At 40.2% G+C, this 21,823-nt stretch overlaps 1 protein-coding gene across 1 annotated transcript; it reads right to left on the bottom strand.

Moving 5' to 3' along the window:
* Positions 1-1,196: 1,196 nt before the first annotated feature.
* Positions 1,197-7,861, bottom strand: LOC133005479 (troponin C, slow skeletal and cardiac muscles-like). Its single transcript, XM_061075168.1, has 6 exons — positions 7,838-7,861; positions 6,986-7,016; positions 2,116-2,262; positions 1,814-1,928; positions 1,382-1,518; positions 1,197-1,228 (listed from the first exon to the last, which is right to left on the bottom strand). Exons 1-6 carry the CDS (start codon positions 7,859-7,861, stop codon positions 1,197-1,199), a joined length of 486 nt encoding a protein of 161 aa, XP_060931151.1.
* Positions 7,862-21,823: the final 13,962 nt, after the last annotated feature.

The raw sequence follows: 21,823 nt of genomic DNA on the forward strand, positions 1-21,823 counted from the left end.
GGAGAGAGCAGAGAGGAGGAGGAAACATAAAACTTCAGCTTGGTACAAACCACCTGCATTCTGCTCTGCCCATGAAGCAGCTGATCTCTGAGCAGATGAGAACAGAGAAACTCTGTGTTTTCACTGTTTCCACTGTTCTACAAAGTCACTGAGCAGCTGCTTCACGGTGACGAGCCCATGTCTCAGTCAATGCTTCTGTCTCTCAGCGAGTGTGTTGCGCTGTGAGGGGCGGAGCCCCGGGGCCTGTGTGTGAGTGTGTGTGTATAGCTCAGTTGACCAATCCTGATCGAGACTGAGTTTGGGATCGCCTACCTCGTTTACATATGGACAATTAAATGTTGAAATATATAAATGTTGAAATAAATAAAAGTTGGAATAAATGTGGGAATATGTTTAACACATTGATTCATTTACTTCTGTATTTATGTTCACATGTATTTATTTATTTATTTATCTTTTTTCACATTTATTTATTTCAACATTTATATATTGTGCTCAGTAGAATACGAGACGTGACGCTCACAGTCAGGATTACTGACACCTTAATCATCCCAATAAAAAATAACCTGAACTAACCTTCCGAACTTGAACTACTTCATTTTAAGTGTGAACCGGCTTAACACTGCAAACAGCTACTGGACACCAGTCAGCATCGATAGGCAGAATAATTAGGACTGGATCATCACACTCCTGTGACCAATCCTGCATGTGACTGCGGTAGGGCCCGCCTTTCTCATTAGCATAAGCACACAGAAATGAGGGAATAAATAAATGTGGAAATATATTTAAGACATTTATTTAGACATTTCGGTTGTTATTTAGGTATTTATTTATTTATTTATTTCTGTATTTCCTTTTTTATTTTATTTTTTATTTATACATTTATTTATTTATTTAAACTTAAGTCATGTATGGTCCTCCATATGTATGAACACATTGGGGTTTGGTTATTATGACAAAAAAAATACACAAATGTGAACATCTTTTAATTGAAAATAGCCTTTATATCAGTGCAAGACAAACCTTCAGGGCCTTGGAGTTGTTTGACTCAGTAGATAGGATAGTTGTGTACTGATGAGGACAGGTGTGTGGTTTGAAAGTTTATAAGAAGACTAAAGCTTGTCTTCAGAAAATTGCCTGAGATGATGATTTCAAAAAGTGAACATGGTGCTGTGTAAGGACTTCGGATTACTCCTTTATTCCACACCTTTCATGAACTCCAGAAATTCTGTCAGATGAGGGAATGAGGGAACAATGACCCACAAAGTCAATTTTTAAAAATAACATATGTATATATGAATAAAGTACATGCACATGATTATTGTTTGTAAGACAGATAGTGACACTGACAGTTGTACCACTAATGTGCTGGTTAACGTACCGTCATAATCAATTCTGCCATCATTGTTTTTGTCTCCATCCTTCATCAGCTCCTCAATATCGTCTTCCGTGATGGTTTCTCCAGTAGACTCCAGCATGGTCTTCAGCTCCTCTAAGTCTATGTAGCCATCTCCATTCCTCAACAAAAAATAAAGGAATCAGCAAATATTCATTTGGAATGTTTGCTGAGTTGAACCCTGTTAGCCCTGTGTTCAGTGTGAACAATTTATTTCTAACATGGTAACAACCTGATCCAGTGAAGTTTGGGTTGTTACCTGAAGTCAAGACAGTTCTGTTTGACTTTAGTTATATTTCAAACATCATCTGTAAATCTACTACTGGGCTTTAGTACAGATTTATTTTATATAGTAGAATTCCTATGATTTTTATGAAGGCTCTGCATGGTGCGAACAGACAATGAACAGAAACCTACTTGTCAAACATGCGGAAAAGTTCAGCCAACTCCTCCTCTGATTTTCCTTTGCTCTCCTCCTTCATGCAGCGGACCATCATAACCAAGAACTCATCAAAATCAACTGTGCCACTGCCTGTGAATATACATGATATGATATGATTAAGACTGAAAATCTCAATATTGTATGTTTAATGACTTAATCTCTCAAGATCCAGTTTTCCGCCTCCTTGTGGTAAATCAATTTATTCCAATCAATGAAACAAAAATGCTTCTAATGTCTTTCGTGCTGTGAGGTGAAACATTGAAAAATTATGACATACCATCCTCATCCACCTCGTCAATCATCTCCTGTAATTCTTCAGGAGTGGGGTTCTGTCCCAACATTCTCATCACCTTCCCCAACTCTTTGGTGCTTATGCAGCCATCCTCTGCATCCTGGATGAAGATGTCAAATGCAGCCTTGAACTCTAGAAGAGACACAGTAGGTGTTACTCTGAGACAAGGAGATATTTACTAATAACAACAAACATGTACAAAAGTTTACATCTCTACAAAGAAACAGGCTTTAGAAGCCAATTGGACCGAAGTATCTAAACCCAGAGTTTAATTTTAAATCATACATTCACTGACGCCTTTATTAAGAATAATGGCCTCGAGATTCTAAGCACAGCAACATTTCAGAAAGCATGACATTCCAGAGAATACTACATAACCTAATTAGGTTCTGTTGTTTTGTTTTCTAAAATAAGTTTGTGACAGCTGTTGAACGTCATTTCCTGTTTCTGTTACTATTTCTAATTTTGTGACTTTTTTTTAGATTGATTGAAAGGAGGAGACATCTGAAGGACTTTATGCTGTTTAATCTGATCAAAGCTCCATGGACCTACATAGGATATCAGTTGTTCCACTTAAAACTTTATTTCAGAATGGGGCAAAACACAAAAAAAGTGATCAGTACTTCAGGAATCAGCCTAACGATTTGTTGCTGACTACTGTCGCTTATCATGTGCATTATTTCATGGCCACAGTTTTCCGTCTTCTATTACTTCCAGAATAATATTGCCTCATGTCACAAGGCAAATGTTGTCTTAAACTAAACTCATGAACATGTTAATACATTTAGTGATCATGCCAGCAGTAGGGGCCTCATTTATAAAATGGTGTGTATGAGTCATGCTAAAAGTGTACATGCTCATAATAGTGAAAGCATAATGACATGCGCAATGGCATGAAAATAGTTTGGTCAGACAACTAACATTCAAACATATTTTGCAACAGCAGAACAGGTTTAGTGTTTGGCGTCTAGGCTCCAACTTAATCACTCCCCCATATGACTACACAGCAGGGGCGTTTCTAGGATTGAAAGAAAGGGGGGGCTTAGCCCCTAAGGATGCTGAATGTTTGCGCGCACAGCGCGCGCCAATTTTTTTTGGGCTCATTTGGGGCTGCGGATATCCATTGTTTCAGACAGTTCATAGATTGGTTCAATCAGAAAAACTGTGATTTTTCTCTGTATCTTTGCTTGCAGTCATTTAGTATAAGATGACAGAAGAGACAGAATTTCAGGGTCATTGTGAAATTTGACAACACAAATATGAACTTTTCTCAAATAGAGAGAAATAATTTTCCTGCTTGTAAAGGAAAGACAGATATACTAGTTTTCATATCCGCGTCACTCCCAAATCCTAATTCTTAAAGGGACCACACACAATGGATGGAGAATGGACCTGCCAGTGTCAACTTCTGAGTTGTTTATTTGTTGTATTATGAGCAGAAGGGAATAAGATACACAATACACAAAAATACATTCAAATTATTTCAAAAATAGAATCTAATGCTCAGGAGATTTTAGAAAATGTAATCATGTTTCCATGGCCATAGTCATACTTTGGAAGCACAGGTTAATGACTATATTTAGTGGGAGGAAGCGTCAAAGAATGCCTTCTGTTTTTAAGTGTGGCAAATCGGTCTATCAGTCTGTTGTGACTCAGTCCACCTAGAATGTCACTTTCTATTGACATGGCTGCAAGACTGTGAAGCCTTTTCTGCCCCATTGTTTTCCGCAGCCAGTGCAGCCGACGCTAGCTAGCTTAGTGTTAACATAGCTCATTACAATATTCCCTTTCATTTGCCTCAAGTAAACCTCAATTTAAGCAGGTAACAATCGTTAACAACTACAGATAGCCACATTCTGTAACTACCTGTACCTACAATTTCACTCTGTGCATCATTTACTATGAGCTAAACTCCTTGGCTGTAATCCTGCTGTCTTGATGAGAGACGTTACTTGGCAGAGTGAGAAAGCCAGCGCAGCAGCGATGCAGACTCCCCAAGGTCCTAGTGCCCGGTCTTTTATTGTTAAGTATGATGAGAGGCTATTGGATTGTAATTTGAAGGGGGAGAAAACATACAAACCAGAAACGCACTCACATATGTAGCATGTTAGAGTTATAAATAACGTGTAAAACAATAGTTAAATTTAAAAAAATAAATAAAAAAAAATAAATAAAAAAAAAATCCCAATAATTATTTGGGGGGGCTGAAGAACTTTTTAGGGGGGCTGAAGCCCCCCTAAAACAGGCCTAACGACGCCCCTGCTACACAGGAATGATGGGAGTGATGAGCAAATCATTGTAACCCCCCCGTCTGAGCCTATAGAACGATGCTGGGGTGGTGGAGGGGCTGAAGCAACTGGTAGCAATACTGCAGCAGCAGTGCAAGCAAAGGGGATGATGGGAAATTTCTCTCCTCTTACATAGATCACCTGATAAGGTGGGTGTGTATAATATATGGTTGTGGAGAGTGAGGTATATCACATGAGGTATGTCACATGATTGGAGCAGCGCAGCTCGAGTTGGATGCCTGAACTAGCTCGCCGGCATCGCTCAATTAAAACTTTATAGTAATATGGTAAGATTACAACAAGACACACCTTTCAATATGTAACAACTGTTTCTATTAATCAATGTCATAAATATTGTAATTATGTTGGTGTGTTCAAAAACACTTCTGTCCATCCTGAGAGAGGGATCCCTCAAATGTGACTCTCTAAGAGATTTTTATGTTTTTATCACCTGTTAATATTTATTTTTTTTGGTAGTTTTTCTTTACTCTTGTTGAGAGGATGTTGCACCTTGTTAAGCCCTATGAAAAAAAAATGGTTATCAGTGAATATGGGCTTTACAGTTTTGCCACTAACCCATTCACACACACATTCATACATTGCATCTATGTATAGTACTTTTTTCATCAATATCACCCTTCACCTATAGAACAGCTATCAGGGGCAATTAGGGATTCAATTAGTTGCCCAAGGACACTTTGGGAGCGCAGATCAGGGAAGACTTAGAACAAACCACTCTACCTTCTCGACCACAGCTGCGCATCGTGTGTGAAATTTATGTGAGGAATATATTAATTGGAAGCCACAGCAGTGGTATCACTGATAAAACCAAAGCAACCTTTTGCAGCTGCAATAAACACAGTGAGTGTGATAGAGAGTACAGTGCCTGAAATAATCAGGGGTCAGATTTAAAGGTGGAGGCGAGTAAAAAGTATTCGTTCGTACCATCAGAATGTGAGGAAAGTTGATGTCTTAACTGATAATTTATTAATATGATGCCAATCGTTAGGCATTATTAAACTCAGGGACAACTGCAGCATCCGCAAACTATAGATTTGTGGATGTCACAAAATGACCATAGATCCACCATAGTAACCATAGAGATGACTGTGTGCTGTCTTTGTACAAGTAAGGCTGGATCGCACAGAGAAACCTGTGGCTTTTGCTTCCTGCACATTGACTGAAATGGAACAGAAATATTCCACGGTCGAAAAAAGGGAACTTGCCTGTGTGTGGGATGCATACAAGTGGAATTCATACCTTCGGGATGATGCTTTACTCTGCTAGTCTTTCAACTAAACAGCCCATACTCACCATGCACCGCTGCAGCCTGTCTCAATGGCTGATGGGTCATGGAAGAAAACTTGGTCTGTACATTGTTGGACCTATGACGCCGTATGCCGACTACATATTGAAATTGTCTGAGCTTGCCTTTTAATATAGTGCCACCACTGAGGACTACACACTTCCTTGCTGCTGTCTTTAGTCGTCATAGTAGCCCAGAGAACAATGTCGTCTTAACGTGTTGTCTCCTGCATGACTGAGGGATACCTCATAGGAGAAAAGCAGATAACCACCCAGCTGCTAAGTAATAGGTTCCATTGTGTCCTCTGTGTTCAATCTGCAATACAACAGTGACATCCATGGAAAGAAACTGCAATAAAACTGGTTCCAGGTACCACGTACCATGTAACACCACATGCTACAACTTTTACCTCACCCTATGAACTCCCCTTTAACAGAAAAATGCATTCTTATGTCAAAAGTCTCTCCCAGTGCATGTGCACAAGCACACCCCAGATTCACTCCCCAGAAACTGAGAGAAGGAAAGTAGGCCCAAATACTTTCTTACTGAGCTTTTGAAAGACCTGGAGCACCTCCCACCTTGCTCATCTTCCCTCTGCAACCTGAACCATAACTTCTGCAGGCCATAACTTCTACCATGTTATAAGAAGCTGAGATAGTTGCACTGTAGTTGTTGTTGCTGTTAATCTGGGTAATACAGTTTGACGTATTAATGGTAATGCACTTCACACTTTTGAAAGTGAAGAAATTGCACATTTTTGCCTTTATGTGCATTGTTATTTGTTTAATGTGTCTTATGTAAAGCTATTTTCGTCCATTGCTCTAGTTATGCCAATAGACCAAAAGAGACTGTCCTTTTCCATTAATTAGTTAAGACAATTATAGTCTTGCCTTGCTGTAATAAGATTTGATTTAAATCTGGCCTTCTCTTTCCTACTAGCACTTGTTTGGTCAGAGAGTTTAATCTTTTGCAGAGAGAAATGGATTATATCATTTAAATGTCTACTCCTTCATACCGCTGGGTGGCACTGTTTTAGAAGAAGAGAACTAGTACTAGTTGATACCTATTTAGAGAGAAAGAGAATGCCAGATGGCAACTGTTGAGTGTTAACTAAAACTGTTTAAGGTAACTTCAGCATTGTCTTGTTCTTGACACCACACTCAAGTCATACTTGTTGATAATGTTTTAATTTGTACAACTGGACAGATATTGGTAAATATAGATACAAAACAGTATCAAATAGCAATAGTAGTTTCCTCACCATTTTTTTGTTCCTCTGTCAAATTTTCAACCTGAAAGAAAGAAGAATGAGGATGAATATTGTATATATCAGTCATTGTCTACCCACTTCACAGTAAATACAACTTTAACTCAGCAACTACACTGATCACTTCAATTCTGTACTATTCTCAGCGCAGTGGGACTGCAATGTTACACTACTATGGGAGTGGTTGGTATCAGGTGTCACCCATTTGTTTTAATAGCCATCAGCTGTCCCTTCTCTTTGCTCCCTGAACTGTTTGTTCTTATTGTCAAGCACAGAAATGTGACCTAAATAAAGCCGCCTGTTCCTGTGGTCACTGGGCTTTTCACAACTGTAGTTTCAGTGTCATAAAAGCCCTACAACTTGTAAAAACTTGTTTTTTGGCTTTCAGACATACCAATTATGTATATTTATTACGATATTGCTATTCGTATATAAATATGTATATATATATATATGGTATAATATAAGAAACATATAAAAAGATATAATAAATTCCAGTTTGTTACTGTTGCAAATAATCACAAGCAATAGTATTCTAGAACATTTTCTGCATCACAATTTCAAAGCTCTCTTACACTACTAATAATATAATTTATAAAAAAAATGTATAGAATAAGAAAATATAAAAATTAATCCTAATGTTGTTTTTTCTAAACAGTAGAATGTAATCCTTAAGGGGTTAGGAGGACCCCAAGGATGTGAACTCTGTATCTTCAACAACTACTACGAGGAAGACAATTCAAGGATAACATCAATCCAAAGGCTAAGTAATCATTGTATGCTTTAGAAATTACATAATCTAGAAAAATAATATTGCATATTACACTTGGCATATTCTGTACTCACCGCTGCCTTATATACATCATCCATGGCTGTTGATCTGTTGTTGAGTCTGACACACCACTGAATGTACTGCTGCACACAGATACAATACAAATGCTTGTATCTGGACTGTGGGAGACTGTGCTACTAAAAAGGCTCTTGACTCATCCCTCAAAATTCAAGGGGTGATAAAGAGAGAGACAGAGACAGACAGTGAGGGAGAGATCTATAAATAGGTACAACGGAAGGCACTAGACAATAGGCTGTTCTTAGTCATTACTTCATACTGTTTGCAAGGATACTTTAATTTATTCATAGATTGAGATTGATGGTTTGTATGAAGGTAGACATGATTTAGGTAACTGTAAACCCTGACATCTCTCCTTGGGGAGTTAGTTGGACAAGGGCAGATGGTCCCTAACACAGAGCCCTGGTCACAATTAAGATCCTTGCATCTGTCTCCTCATATTCCACTGTACCCATGTAGTGTGTTTAGTTTTATAGGGGGTTTATAGGGGCTGTCATGATATGGTGTAAATTACGCAGTTTTGAGTCAAATTTTATTATTTACACCCTTGGATGATACCACAGGATAAATATCGGGGCATTTTTTTTGTGTGTTGTTTTTTTCTGTTTGAAGAAGTGGTCGCCAGTTACTTCAATTGTAATGGAATTGGCTGCAACGCTGTTTACCTCTGAAACACCAAAAAGTTTTTGGTGAACCATCCCTTTAAGGTGATTGAGAAGATTGTTGTTAGTACAGACTATGCACTTTTGGCCAAGCAGATGAACTTTTCATCTGTCATAAAATATGGAAGATGCACCTCCTTTATGAAAAGTTTACTTTCAAGCGCTGTTGTGGCAGCAACACAATCCAGGTGTTTATTTACTTTATAAGTACAAGTAAGGACTGACTGCTCTGTCAATCACTGAAAAGTGTATTGCAAAGGCCAAATGGCCATCTGTTGAGCCAATGAGCCAAATTGACAGCAAAGCTAATTTTTCATCTTGTATTTATCTGCAATGGACACTTTTTTGTCCATGCAAGCCTAGGCCATGGACAGAAAAAAACTTGCACCTGACAGTGTTCTCAAGGGATTCCTTGATCAAGGTAAAGGTATTCCAGGAGGCAGCACACAAGCATATACTTCCAAAAGAAGATAATGAGGTTGCCTGCATGACATTTCCAGGCATGGAGTTACAAAGTTATGGTGTCAGCATAGCAAAGGCCTGGTCACCTTTAGTGACCAGTAGATATTTTGGAACTGTTAATAGGGCCCCGTTGGAGGAGCTCAGGCAGCGTTCAGACTGATAGGGGGTTAGTAAGTCATGTATATAGATAGACTGAAGTCTGGTCACTTAGGGCTTAAAAAACAAGCAGTAAAATCTTTAAATCAATTCTATAACTCACTGGTAACCAATGAATGCTGCTATGAACCAATGGCAGCATGGATTGGCGTAATGTGGTCACTTCTCTTAGTGGATATCAAAAGCCTGGTAGCAGGTTTTTTAATTAACTGTAGTATTTCAATATTTTGCATTCTGATGCTTACCAGAATAAAGTGCATTGCAATAGTCGTGCAAAGAAGAAATAAAAGCGTGGATGACCTTTTCTAAGTCTGTGGAGGACAGGAAAAAGGTGATCTTCGTGAACTTTCAAATATGGTCAAAGCAGAACAGCACCACTTTGGTCACCTGAGAATCAAACGATAAATCAGAGTCAAACATAAAACCTATATTGCAGGCCTCTTTATAGACTTTATAAGATAAGGTACCCGGACTAGAGACTGGTTATGTTGCTTGTACTGAGGGGGGTTATTATGATGACTTCTGATTTGGAGAGAGTGTCACCAGCAAAGAATGATTCCTGTAATAGGTTGTCCCACTAAGGATCCACCGATTGAATTTTCACAATTCACAATTTGTCTCATAGGGCTTTAACAAGATGCAACATACTCTGCCCTTCACCCCTAACAAGAGTAAGTAAAAATTTAAACAAAAATTAATGAAAGGATGCATTTCTTAGAAGTTTAAGGAACCTAGTGATGCCACTGTGACCTGCCTTCAAATGCAGCTTCTAAGGATACATTCCATGACTTGGGACACAGATGCTATTTATTAGCTAACATTTAATAACAAACTTTTCTAATAGTGACCCCTGACATTTTGAAATCAAAGGATAGTGAACCCGATGCAATTTTAAAATGATCTTGTCGATGCAATTGCATGTAATTGCATGTAATGCCAATAATGTGTAACTGCACAAATTCTCTTATATTTTTGTACTGACATTCACTTTCACTTAAATGGCATATATTTAAACTAACTATCTGCAAGTAGCTATGCATCATCCCATGTATTCATCAGTCAAACTAAACTCAGAACTAACAGGGCAACATATCCACAAATGGATGGCAAACAGAATGCTTGTTAGGTCACTCATATCCATTTCACCTAAAACATATCAGCCCTCCATATTGGAACATTTTAAAGGGCAGCATGGGTTGACAAATTGAAGATAATACAATTTTTACATTTTCATAACTATAAATAATCTTTATTTATTTAATCTCTATTCAGTGGAGTGGAGTCAGCTGTCTCTCAGCTGACAATACACAGGCTATTTTGAACATCTGTCCTTGACTAGAAATACAAGACCTCTATCAGTAGGGAGGGTAAAAAAAGCACTGTGCTCATAAATCTCTGTTGCAAAGCTACATATTCAGGAGAGGTTGCACCTGCTATTACAGTTGCAATCAAAAATATTCAACCCCCTGACCTCAAAAGACATTAACGTGATGTGGATGACAGATAATGACAATAAATGACAAAAAACCTCATTAAACAACAAAAGACATTTATTGATACATATTTTAGTTATTTTGACAACAGAAGTTGTAAAAATGTTACTCTGTTCAATATTATTCAACCCCCAGCTTCAGTACTTTGTGGTGCATCCTCTAGCTTTTTTAACTTCTAACAAACGTTTTCGGTAAGTGCGGACAAGCTTCTTACACCTCTCAATCAGAATCTTTCCCCTTTTTCACGTGCAAAAGCCTCTAGCTCAGTGATGTTTGATGGCTTCTGTGCTGCAAAAGCCTCCTTTAAATCCCACCAAAGATTTTCAATCAGAGTTAGATCTGGTGACTGTGAATGCCACTCCAGGACGTTCCAGGATCTTTTTCTCAACCAAGCTTTGCTTGACTTGGAGGTGGGCTTTGGATCATTGTCTTTCTGGGAAGTTCAATGATCACCAAGGTTTAATTTGTCAACAGAAGGCATCACATTCCTCCTTAAAATGGCCTGGTATTTCTGAGAATCCATGATGCCAGGAACGCGATCAAGATTGCCAGTTCCTGCCGCAGAAAAACAGCCCAACATCACCAATGACCCACCATCAGGCTTGACCTTGGGGATGGTATTCTTATGGTCATAAGCCTGGCCTTTCGCATGCCAGACATACCGCTGGTCCATATGTCCAAATAATTCCAGTTTGGTTTCATCAGTCCATAGAACTGTCACTCAAAACTCAGTCGTCTTATCCAAATTCCTCCTGGCATATTCTAGTTGACTTTTGATGTTCCTTGTGGTCAAGAGCTGAGTGCGTCTTGGAGTCCGGCCATGAAGTCCTTGTTTATTCAGTGCACGTCTTATAGTTGCCACTGAAGCACTTGTACCAGCCTTCATCAGGTCATCCTGTAGGTGTCTTGCAGTCACACAGGGGTTTATCTGAGTTGTTCTGACTAAGTTGCTGAGGGCCCTTGATGAAATGTTGGGCTTTCTTCCACGGCCAGGCTGGTTTGAAGCTGGGTTGAATAATTGTGACATGGCTATCTTAACAAAATATACTGTTACACACAAATACTACATCATGCATTTTCTGTGTTGTGTGTGTGTGTGTGTGTGTGTGTGTGTGTGTGTGTGTGTGTGCGTGTGTGTGTGTGTGTGTGTGTGTGTGTGTGTGTGTGTGAGTGTGTGTGTGTGTGTGTGTGAGTGTGTGTGTGTGTGAGTATGTGTGGCTGGTGCAACATAACCTGCAAACACAAAACATAGAACTGATACATTGGCACAAAAAACATCACAAGAAATACATTACAGAAAAAACATGAAATGCACCAGGGTGCAGAGCAAGGCACATATTGTAAAGTACAGAGAGACCTGGGTACAATAATATAGGTCATGATTGGGTATAATATTCAAGGTTTGACATCAGAAAATAGAAAGAGATATAGAGGAGGGTTTGAAGTTATAGTGTGGTGAGTTATGATGTGTGTTTGTGTGAGTGCTTATTCATTTAATGGTATGGAAGATGGAAAGACAATGGCATCCGACAGTTAACATTGAAAGGTAAATATGTAAAATGTCTTCCAGTGAAAAATTTGGTAAAATTGGGCCTGGACAGGGGAACTTGTCTTGACAGAGGGCTAAATACTCCATGTATATGTAAATTAAATTGAAGGGGGACAGGTCATTTTTCCCATAATGAGTTCAACCATGACGAGAACAACTAAATTGGGCATGACACCCAAAAAGATATTCCCTTGGTTACATATCCTAGAATTCTGCGGGATTGTGTATTGTAGCCAGGTGATAAAACGTGACTCTTCTTTATAACACCAGTAGAGGTCATGGTCAATTTGAGTCACCTATGATTTGCTTAGGAACAGTGGCGATTTTAGCCTGAAATTTCTGGTGGGGCAATTTTGTATGACGTCATGTCACCGTCGCAAAAATAGAGGTAGCTGATTATTATAAGCAGTAGGCCTATATAGACCAGTAAGATATATTATGCATTTTGAGTGCCAGCAGGCAGCAGAAATCCTATTTCAAATACATTTCACATGCTTTAGCACTCAGCGCAACACAAAGATGTTGCCTATAATACAGCATTAAAGTAAAATGATTGCAACAAAGTAAAAAGATTAGACAAATAACTTAGCTCAAATAACTTTTATTATTTATTAAACAAAACTTTGTACATGTCCTTCAGCTCCAAAAAAAACAAGCTTTGACTCACCAATACCGATCACTTAAAAAGGAAGTTGGCGAGTGAAATAACTTTACATTAAATTAGATATCTTACGTGCGGGAGCTTATTCTCCAAACACACTCATCCTCATAAACGAACGCTTCTCTCTGCTGGATGGCCCGGATCATATGGCTTCATGTCGGTCAATAACTCCGTAGGCTATGGTCCCGTTAGCATCGCTATTACTGCTGCTGGCATGCCTGCGGGCTAGCCGCCGAGCTAAGCTAACAACCAGGTACAGGTAGCTGCGAAGCACTACTTACAGATAAATACAATACTAAACTTGACAAACCTCAGAAACGGGAGCTCACACGTATTTAGCCTCTCTACCAGGAGAACAAGCTGAACTTCAAAGCGTATTATTCATCCGATGTGAGTGAACCTCTCCACAGACCCGGGTGGTGTCCACTGACGAGGTAGCCTGTTAGCTCAGGTGACGCCGAACCGGAGCGTCAGCCTGTTTCCGGGTGACGCTGACGCTGGAGTCGAGTAGCTCTCTGGGAAACGTCGTAGGGCCCAGGTTGGGCCCATCTTCATAATCACTACCTTCCAATGTTAACAGTGGCCTGTGTGCTTCACGCTGATTGGTGCTCCCATGGCACTGGTCTGCCGCTTGCCCTGTTGTGCCCACAGCAGAGAAGTACGGCGAGAGAAAAGCGTTTCACAAAGCCCAGAGCAGAGACAGACGGCAAGAGGGAAGCGTTTCACAAAGCAAGCACACAGACAGAAACACACACGAATCAAATGACTCCAAAACAAGACTATAATGCTTGTCAGTCTCGTTTATTCACACACACATTCACGCTTCTTTGCATATAAAATATAATAAAATACATTTTTGCCACAAAGTTCAGATATGCAGTATTTAGCTTTCTGCACACCAGCGCCATCTGGTGGGGCAGTGCCCTTATTTAGAAACGCCACTGCTTAGGAAACGAAAGTGTTTGGATACAGGTAGACAAGAAACCGTATTGCTCACAGCATGTGGACACATTATGTTTTCCTGTGTGTTTTATACTGTTTTTGAAGGTAAATATCTGTTAAAACATGTCTGTTGGCATGAAATGACAAATGGTTGGTATTCAGTTAAGTTACAAATGCTTTTTGTACATGAGATGTTAAGTTTTAAAATGCCCGTAGTTGTGTGGTGTTGACAGGTAAGAGAACAGTGTGGTCTGGGAGAAACCCTTCCTTGTGCAGCATTCTGCCAGAAATATGTTGTGCTCTGTTTTGTAGACACAAATTTGTATGTATTAAATTTATACACATTCACTGTAAAAGTTATAAAACTTCCGTTCGACTTCTGGCATTAATGCAGGTATGAGAGCGGCAGAAATGTTTGCAGCAAATTGTTCTCCTCTCTGGGTCTTTCCTCATTATATGATTTGTGGGTGTTTAGGGGGATACCCTCTCGCCAGAAGAGTACATTCCCCCTGCCCTAAGAGTACTTACCTGACTTTTTATTTAGCCGGTTGCTTTGTTGTCGGTGATAGTATGGCACCGCAGGCTCCCTCCCCTCTGAGCAAAGACCGCCCCCATACGGCCGCACCAGCCACGAACTAATCAATATTCAGAGCAAATTCCGCCCCTCTCCCAAACACAGGGTACTTATTATATCCCTGTTGATACTAACTATATACCAAACAAAAAAACTATAAATACAGCTCACAGGTCTAATCATCTATTCTCTGATCCATAACACCCTCTGCTGGCCAGAGCATAGCTGTGCGACTGGCCCTCAATGTAAGGTCCCTTTCTAATAAGCATTTTATACTGAATGATCTAATTTTTTCATCCAATTTAGACTTTTTATTCCTAACTGAGACCTGGTTGTATCTTGGAGATCACATACAGCTGATAGAGCTTAGACCACCAAACTTTGAATATTAATAGAGACATTTGTTGTTTTGAGGCTACTACGCTCCAAATTTGCAGCACTGCTCCGGTCCTTGGTCTAGTTATCTATCGCACTCCTTAACCAAATGTTAATTTTGCCCCAGAATTCTCTGAACTTTTATCTTTCATTGTTTTAAACGATGATAGAGCCATCATTACAGTAGTAGTAAGTATTTTAATCTAGTTCAACATGTGACTGGTCCAACTCATAACGCCGGCCGCACATTAGATCTAGTCTTTACCCTCCGTCTGAGCACATCAAATCCTTGACCTTAGATGAGGGGTTCCCAAACTTTTCAGTCCGCAACAAAAATAACGGTGCCAGAGACTGGCGACCCCCACCGACCCTGGATGTGTTACAGGGCCGGGTCTAGACAGGCATGTATGAGGGGGCAGCCACAAATCTTGAGGGGGCATTGTGCTTTATTATATTATTATTATTATAAATTGGGATTTAGTTTGAGGGGGCACAACATTTATTTGAGGGGGCCAGGCCCCCTCTTGCCCCTGCCTAGACCCGGCCCTGATGTGTTATATAATGTTGCACACAGCCACACACACGCACTATTAGGCTTATGCAAACACGGGCATTTATGCAACACAAAAGAACAACAGCCTTACCGCCGTGGTATTATTTTATAGCAATTTAAGAAATAGAATATAACCAGAATACAGGGAAACCCCCTGTATAAACAGCAGGGCTAGGTGAGCATATGCTGTAAGTATAAAGAAGTGCGCAGGTGATGTCTGTGCGCGTCTGTGTGCGTCTGAATGAATAACGAGCAGCAGACACCTTATTGCTGCCATGTGCAAAAACTTTAGGGTTATTTATTTTAGGGTAAACATTACTTTCATTCCTTAAACTCACTAATGAGATAGGTGGGCAAGGAGCCAGAGCAAGTCCATTCTCTGCTTTATTTTGGCGACGGCGTCACGAAGATCATTCTCTACATTTAGCTGCGCTCTGTATTTATTCTTTAAGTATGTCAGGGCTGAGAAATTATTTTAGCACAAGCACAAGTTTCAGTCCTGCCTTTTTCCCCAGCATCGCTCTAGTCCTGTCCCAACACACACCAATACAGTTTCCTGAAGATATTCCCTCTTTTAGTTTAGTAAAAATGTCCTCACCTGTGCACGTCCACTCTGGAGAACGGAGCAAAACATCATTACGTTTTCCGTCAAAACTGTATCTGATGAAAACAAGCAGCCGGGCAGAGTTTTATATATCTGTGGATTCATCTGACTGTAAAGCAGGGGCGTTTCTAGGATTGAAAGAAAGGGGGGGCTAAGCCCCCAAGGCAGGGCCGGCCCTGGCAATGGTGGCGCCCTAGGCGGGATTTCAGAATGGCGCCCCCCCCCCCCACATACACACGCAAATTGTCGTGCATCCCCAAGAACTTTTGGACTGTAAACAGATGCACACACAGGCAGACAAAATTCTAAGCTATAAAAAATAATAAAAATATATAATAAAAATATAAAAAGTCTGAACTCACCTATAGTGACAGCAAATCATGTCATGTCGACAAAAATAAACATTAATGATATCCGCAATTGGGGTGATTCTACCTCTATATTGTTCTTTCTTCTCCTCCCCTACTTTGCTGTGCTTTCTGAATCGTGCACCTGATAATTTAATCCTTTTTTGACTCATCTTCAACTCTTACCACAGTCTAACACGTCTTTATGTCTGCTTTTTAAATGTAATGATGAATATGAACAGTACTGAACAGTCAAACACAATAAACATATTTTTTAGACCTATTTATTGTCATCAACAGGGCAACAGGCCCATGTGTGGGTCATTTGGTACCGGGCCGCACAGAAAGAATAAACATTTTACGTGTTTTCTGTTTTATCTATTATCCGGTAATTTTTCAAAATAAAACCATTTTATTTTGAAAAATTACCGGATCCTCTGCGTTATGACTCATGCTTTATGCATGTCAAGAGGCTTGTCTCGGTCACGTCACTTTTTCGCTGAACACAAACCAGCACGGTATTTGTCGGACCCATTTGTCAACAAACCAGGTGAATCCAGCATGTCTGGTTAAGAAAGAGATCAGCTGCTGGAGATCGCAAATGACGGCGGCCTTAAAAGTATTTTTGAGAAAACAACTCTGCTGGTGTCCTGGATTAAAGTCACGGCAAAATACCCTGAGATCGCCACAACAGCACTAACAACTCTGTTGCCATTTCCGACATCATATCTGTAGTGACATGACAGATCGTTTGAAATATATCAATTTTCAGTGTGTTTTCCGGCCCGATTTGCTCGCTGCGAGCGAAAAAAATAGAACAGACCCCGGAACCATCGCTGCAGATCGCGAGACGGCCGCGGCGCTGCCGGTGCGAACAGCCCAATTATTTAACATGGGCGTGGAAAGGAAGCGGACAGCTTTCGTGGCGCCTCGCTGCGCTTCTATCTCCGGTGCGTCCCCGGTTTTAGAAGATGATGTTGTGATGTGAATGTGTTGGTTTATATTGCATGTGTCACGTCATGATAAATCAGTCCCTTGTGCCGCCCTCTCGGCATTTTGCGCCCTAGGCAACCGCCTACTTCGCCTATGCCAGGAGCCGCCCCTGCCCCAAGGATGGTGAAAGTTTGCGCGCGCAGCGCGAGCCAATTTTTTTTGGGCTCATTTGGGGCTCCGGAAATATCCATTGTTTCAGACAGTTAACTGATTATAAACAACATTCTATAGGCACTGATATTATTGTTTTAAAATACTAGAGATAGATATTAATGCAAAGAATATAGAGCTGTCGATAGTTATTTCTTACATTTCAAATTTGCTCGTTCACACTCTTGCTCACAGGAGACATTTTCTAACAAAATAGCTAGCTAGCTAGCTTAGTGTTAACATAGCTCATTACAATATTCCCTTTCATTTGCCTCAAGTAAACCTAAATTTAAGCAGGTAACAATCGTTAACAACTACAACCACATTCTGTAACTACCTGTACTTGCAATTTCACTCCGTGCATCATTTATTATGAGCTAAACTCCTTGGCTGTAATCCTGCTGTCTTGATGAGAGACGTTACTTGACAGAGTGAGAAAGCCAGCGCAGCAGCGATGCAGACTCCCCAAGGTCCTAGTGCCCGGTCTTTTATTGTTAAGTATGATGAGAGGCTAGTGGGTTGTAATTTGAAGGGGGAGAAAACATACAAACCAGAAACACACTCACATATATAGCATGTAAGAGTTATAAATAACTATATATAAATTCAGCCCCCCTAAAACAGGCCTAACGACGCCCCTGCTGTAAAGCATATTTCCCTTTCTAAACTCTATCCACCAGCTGGCACTTTATGTCCTGGGCCATGGCAGTGATGCGTCGGGCAATAGTCCCTTTAGACAGCGGCACTGCTTCCAGCTCACAGGTTTATGATTTACCCCCATGCATGGTCAGATTTATAGCTACAGCAGCGGGTTTAATTAACGTTTTGACGATTGTGTGTGGCTTTTTTGCCTGTGAAATTAAATATGCCACCTCATGTGATGCCCTTTGAGCTGCGGCTGGGATTGTCTGTTTAGTAAGGACTTTCTTTAAGCCTTACAACTCTTGCTCGTTCCACTAATCCGTGTCGTAATAACCTCAAGGGTCAACAAAGAAAAAGGAAAAAACTGGTGGAAATGTTTTTATTGCATGGTTTTATCTAATTTCAGCTCTTATTTATGTATATATTTATACAATAAAGGGTTAAAAATTCCATTTTAAATTATTTTAAAATTGTATTTGTTTTTGGGATGGTGTCTCGCGACCCCCACTTAGGGAACCCCTGGACATATTTTCTATGACCATCTCTGCGTTAGGTTTGACTCCTTGTTCCATGTAGCCCAAAAAGTGATCAAAACCACTCAAATCTCACGCATTTTAAATGAACATAGTGCCTCAAAATTCTCCTCTAACTTTTCCACAGGTCTTCTTGACCTTAACCCTTACGAGTCATCCAAATCCGAAAACTTTTATCAATGACTTAATAATAATAATAATAATAATACCCGTCAAACCACATTAGATATCATAGCCCCCATTAAAACAAGAAAAAATCACCCATTTACACTTCTCCATGGGTTGATGACAGGCTACGAGAACTCAATAGGCTGTGCCGAAAAACAGAACGAAAGAAGAAAAAAACTAAACTGCATGTCCACTACTTTTATATTAAGTCTTCTTGAATTCCTATAATAACAAAATGAAAACTGTAAGAGAAAAACATTTCTCCAATTAAATAACCAGTAATCAACATAATCCCAGAATCCTTTTTGAAACCATCAATAGATTTACAAACCATGCTCCTTTTTCCCTTCTCGCCCCTTCACATACTCACTGTGGAAAGTTTTATCTTTCTTTAAGCAAAAATCCATGACATTAGAACCAACATTGCACCAGCCACCACCATCATCCAAAATATCGAGTATTCTGCCTATCCCATTCTACAACTTTCAGGAAGTTTCACCAGCAGATTTTATCGACACGTGTCTTGCACATGCGCTCCTCCTCAAGCCCTCTCAACATCCTACCCACATCACTCCTAAAAGAAGAAATCAATACTATTGGTCCTGGCCATAATTAATTGCTCCATTTCCTCTGGCCAAGTCCCTGATTACTCTAAGAAAGCTACCATTCAACCTTTATTGAATCTTGCCAAATCACTCCCACAAAATTTTAGGCCCATTTCAAAACCGTCATTCAGATCAAAAAATCTTGAAAAGGGGGTTCTGACCCAGTTGCTAGACGTGTGTGAGAATAATAACATTTTTAACAAATTCCATTCAGGATTCCGTTAACGTCACAGTACGGAGACCGCTCTCCTAAAAAATGTCAAAGGATTTACTAATGTCTGGCTGGTGATGCACGGTATTACTACTCCTTGACGTCAGTGCCACATTTGACACCATTGATCTTAACATTCTGATCAATACGCTAACGCAATACGTCGGCATATCTGGCACTGCCCTTTGCTGTTTCAAGTCATATCTCTAAGATAGACAAATATCCGTTTCCATCGGTAATAACACCTCATCCTTGGCTCCACTTTTATGTGGAGGGCCACAAGGTTTCATTGTTGGTCCCATTCTGTTTTCACTCTACATGCTCCCAATAGGAAATGTCATCAGCCATTTTAATGGGATTTCATACCATTCCTATGCCGATGACATCCAAATATACATGTCCTTCAAGCCAGACAACGTCAGCCGTATGAGTGTCCTGACAGAGTGCCTATCCGCCATTATGGAATGTATTTCACTTAACTTCCTTCAGTTAAATTCCAATAAAACTGAAATAATAATCTTCGGTTCCGACCAGCTAGCAGGCAGAACCCTATCATTTCTCAGTCCCCTGGCAGTCAATATTAAAACTACAGCTAAAAATCTAGGTGTCAGATTAGATTCTCATCTGAACTTCAAAACACATTTTTATCAAATCATTAAATCCTGTTATTTTCACTTACGAAACATCTCTATAATCAAATCAGTTCTATCTCTCCCGGACATAGAAAAACGAATACATGCCTTTGTCTCTTCCTGCCTGGATTATTGCAACGCCCTGTATACATGCCTCTGCCAATCTGTAGTAACTCGCTTGAAGCTTGTTCAAAACACTGTCGCTCGTGTTTTAACAAAAACAAACCATAGTTCTCATATCTTGCCCATTCTCAACATGGGCTGGCCTCTACATAAATTTTGCAGGTCTTGACACCTTATAATCCTGGTCGTAACCTGAGATCAGCCAGCCTGTCCCTGTTGGCTGTCCCTAGGTCAGGGGTCGGCATCCTTTACTATCAAAAGAGCCATTTGGCCCCCTTTTCCACCAAATACAATTTGTCTAGAGTCGCAAAATATATTTGATAACACAGCTTATAAAATTGTATAGTTATACTCAGAGTTGTGCCAGTTCACAATTAAAATGAACTAGTTCACAGTCAAGTTCATGCAGATGAAAATTACCTAGTTCACGTTCATAGATACTTTTTTCAAATTTTTAACTAAGTTCACGGTTCCTAAAATGAAGTAGTTCACGTTCATTTGTTCCATTTTTTATTGGGATGATTAAGGTGACAAACATACGGTCATGTGTTTGGTTATGAATCGATGGTGTCGGATCATGCCTGCGTGTCGTTCTGCTCATAACACTGAGGCCTGACTGTTAGTCACTACTCGTGTGTTACTGAGCACAAATGTTGAGTCATTTTTCATGATGTTTAAATGCATTCTCATACTCTAGAGCAAATCAAACAAACACAAATTTACTTCATGTACTGATCAGGTCCTGATAACTAGTAATGAGTGTTTATTAGTTCTATAGAGAGCAGGTCAGAGTGGAGGAGGCCACAGAAACTCCAGCTCGGTACAAACCAACTGCAGCTTTGCTGTGATGACTGAGCAGCTGATACCAGAAAAACTCTGTGTTTCACTGTTCTTTTACAAAGTCACTGACCGGCTACTTCACGTGAACGAGCTCAGATATCACTGCATGCGCCTCTGAGCCAGTGAGTGACGACATTCATGTTCATCATATGAAAACTGATTTGTTCAATTCATTGTTCGCAAAAAATATAACACTTTACAATGAGCCACTGCAGAGGGGCTGAAGAGCCGCATGCAGCACGCCGTCCTCTGCCCTAGGTCAAGGCTGGCTACTCAAGGTGACCGAGCTTTCTCAGTCAGGGCTCTGAGGTTCTGTAAAGGCTGGCGCATGCTTCTGCGTTTTCAGGGGCACGCAAGCGCAAGAGCCCTTACGTGCCCCTAGCGTGCTTGCGTATCCCTTCTTACGTTCTGGCGTCGCCCAATTTTTCTAATTATACAGCAAAGCTCCGCAAGCCTCACGCAGCCCGCAAGGCTGTGATTGGTCTGCTAACTACATCCTTTCCGGAGTCGCATTTCCGGTTTCGTGCCCCATAATACCGGCAGAAGCCACGGAAGATTTAGAAGAACGAATATGGACCAAATAGAAGAGCGTTTGGCAGAAGAGATCCGAAAGTATGACCATTTGTTTAACCCGTCACTGACTGGCGGAACTCCCTGCCTGATGAGATTATTACTGTTTATTTAGACTTTAGTTTGTTTTGACTAAT

The sequence above is a fragment of the Limanda limanda genome, chromosome 7, assembly GCF_963576545.1.
Source record: "Limanda limanda chromosome 7, fLimLim1.1, whole genome shotgun sequence".
Lineage (NCBI taxonomy): Eukaryota > Metazoa > Chordata > Actinopteri > Pleuronectiformes > Pleuronectidae > Limanda > Limanda limanda.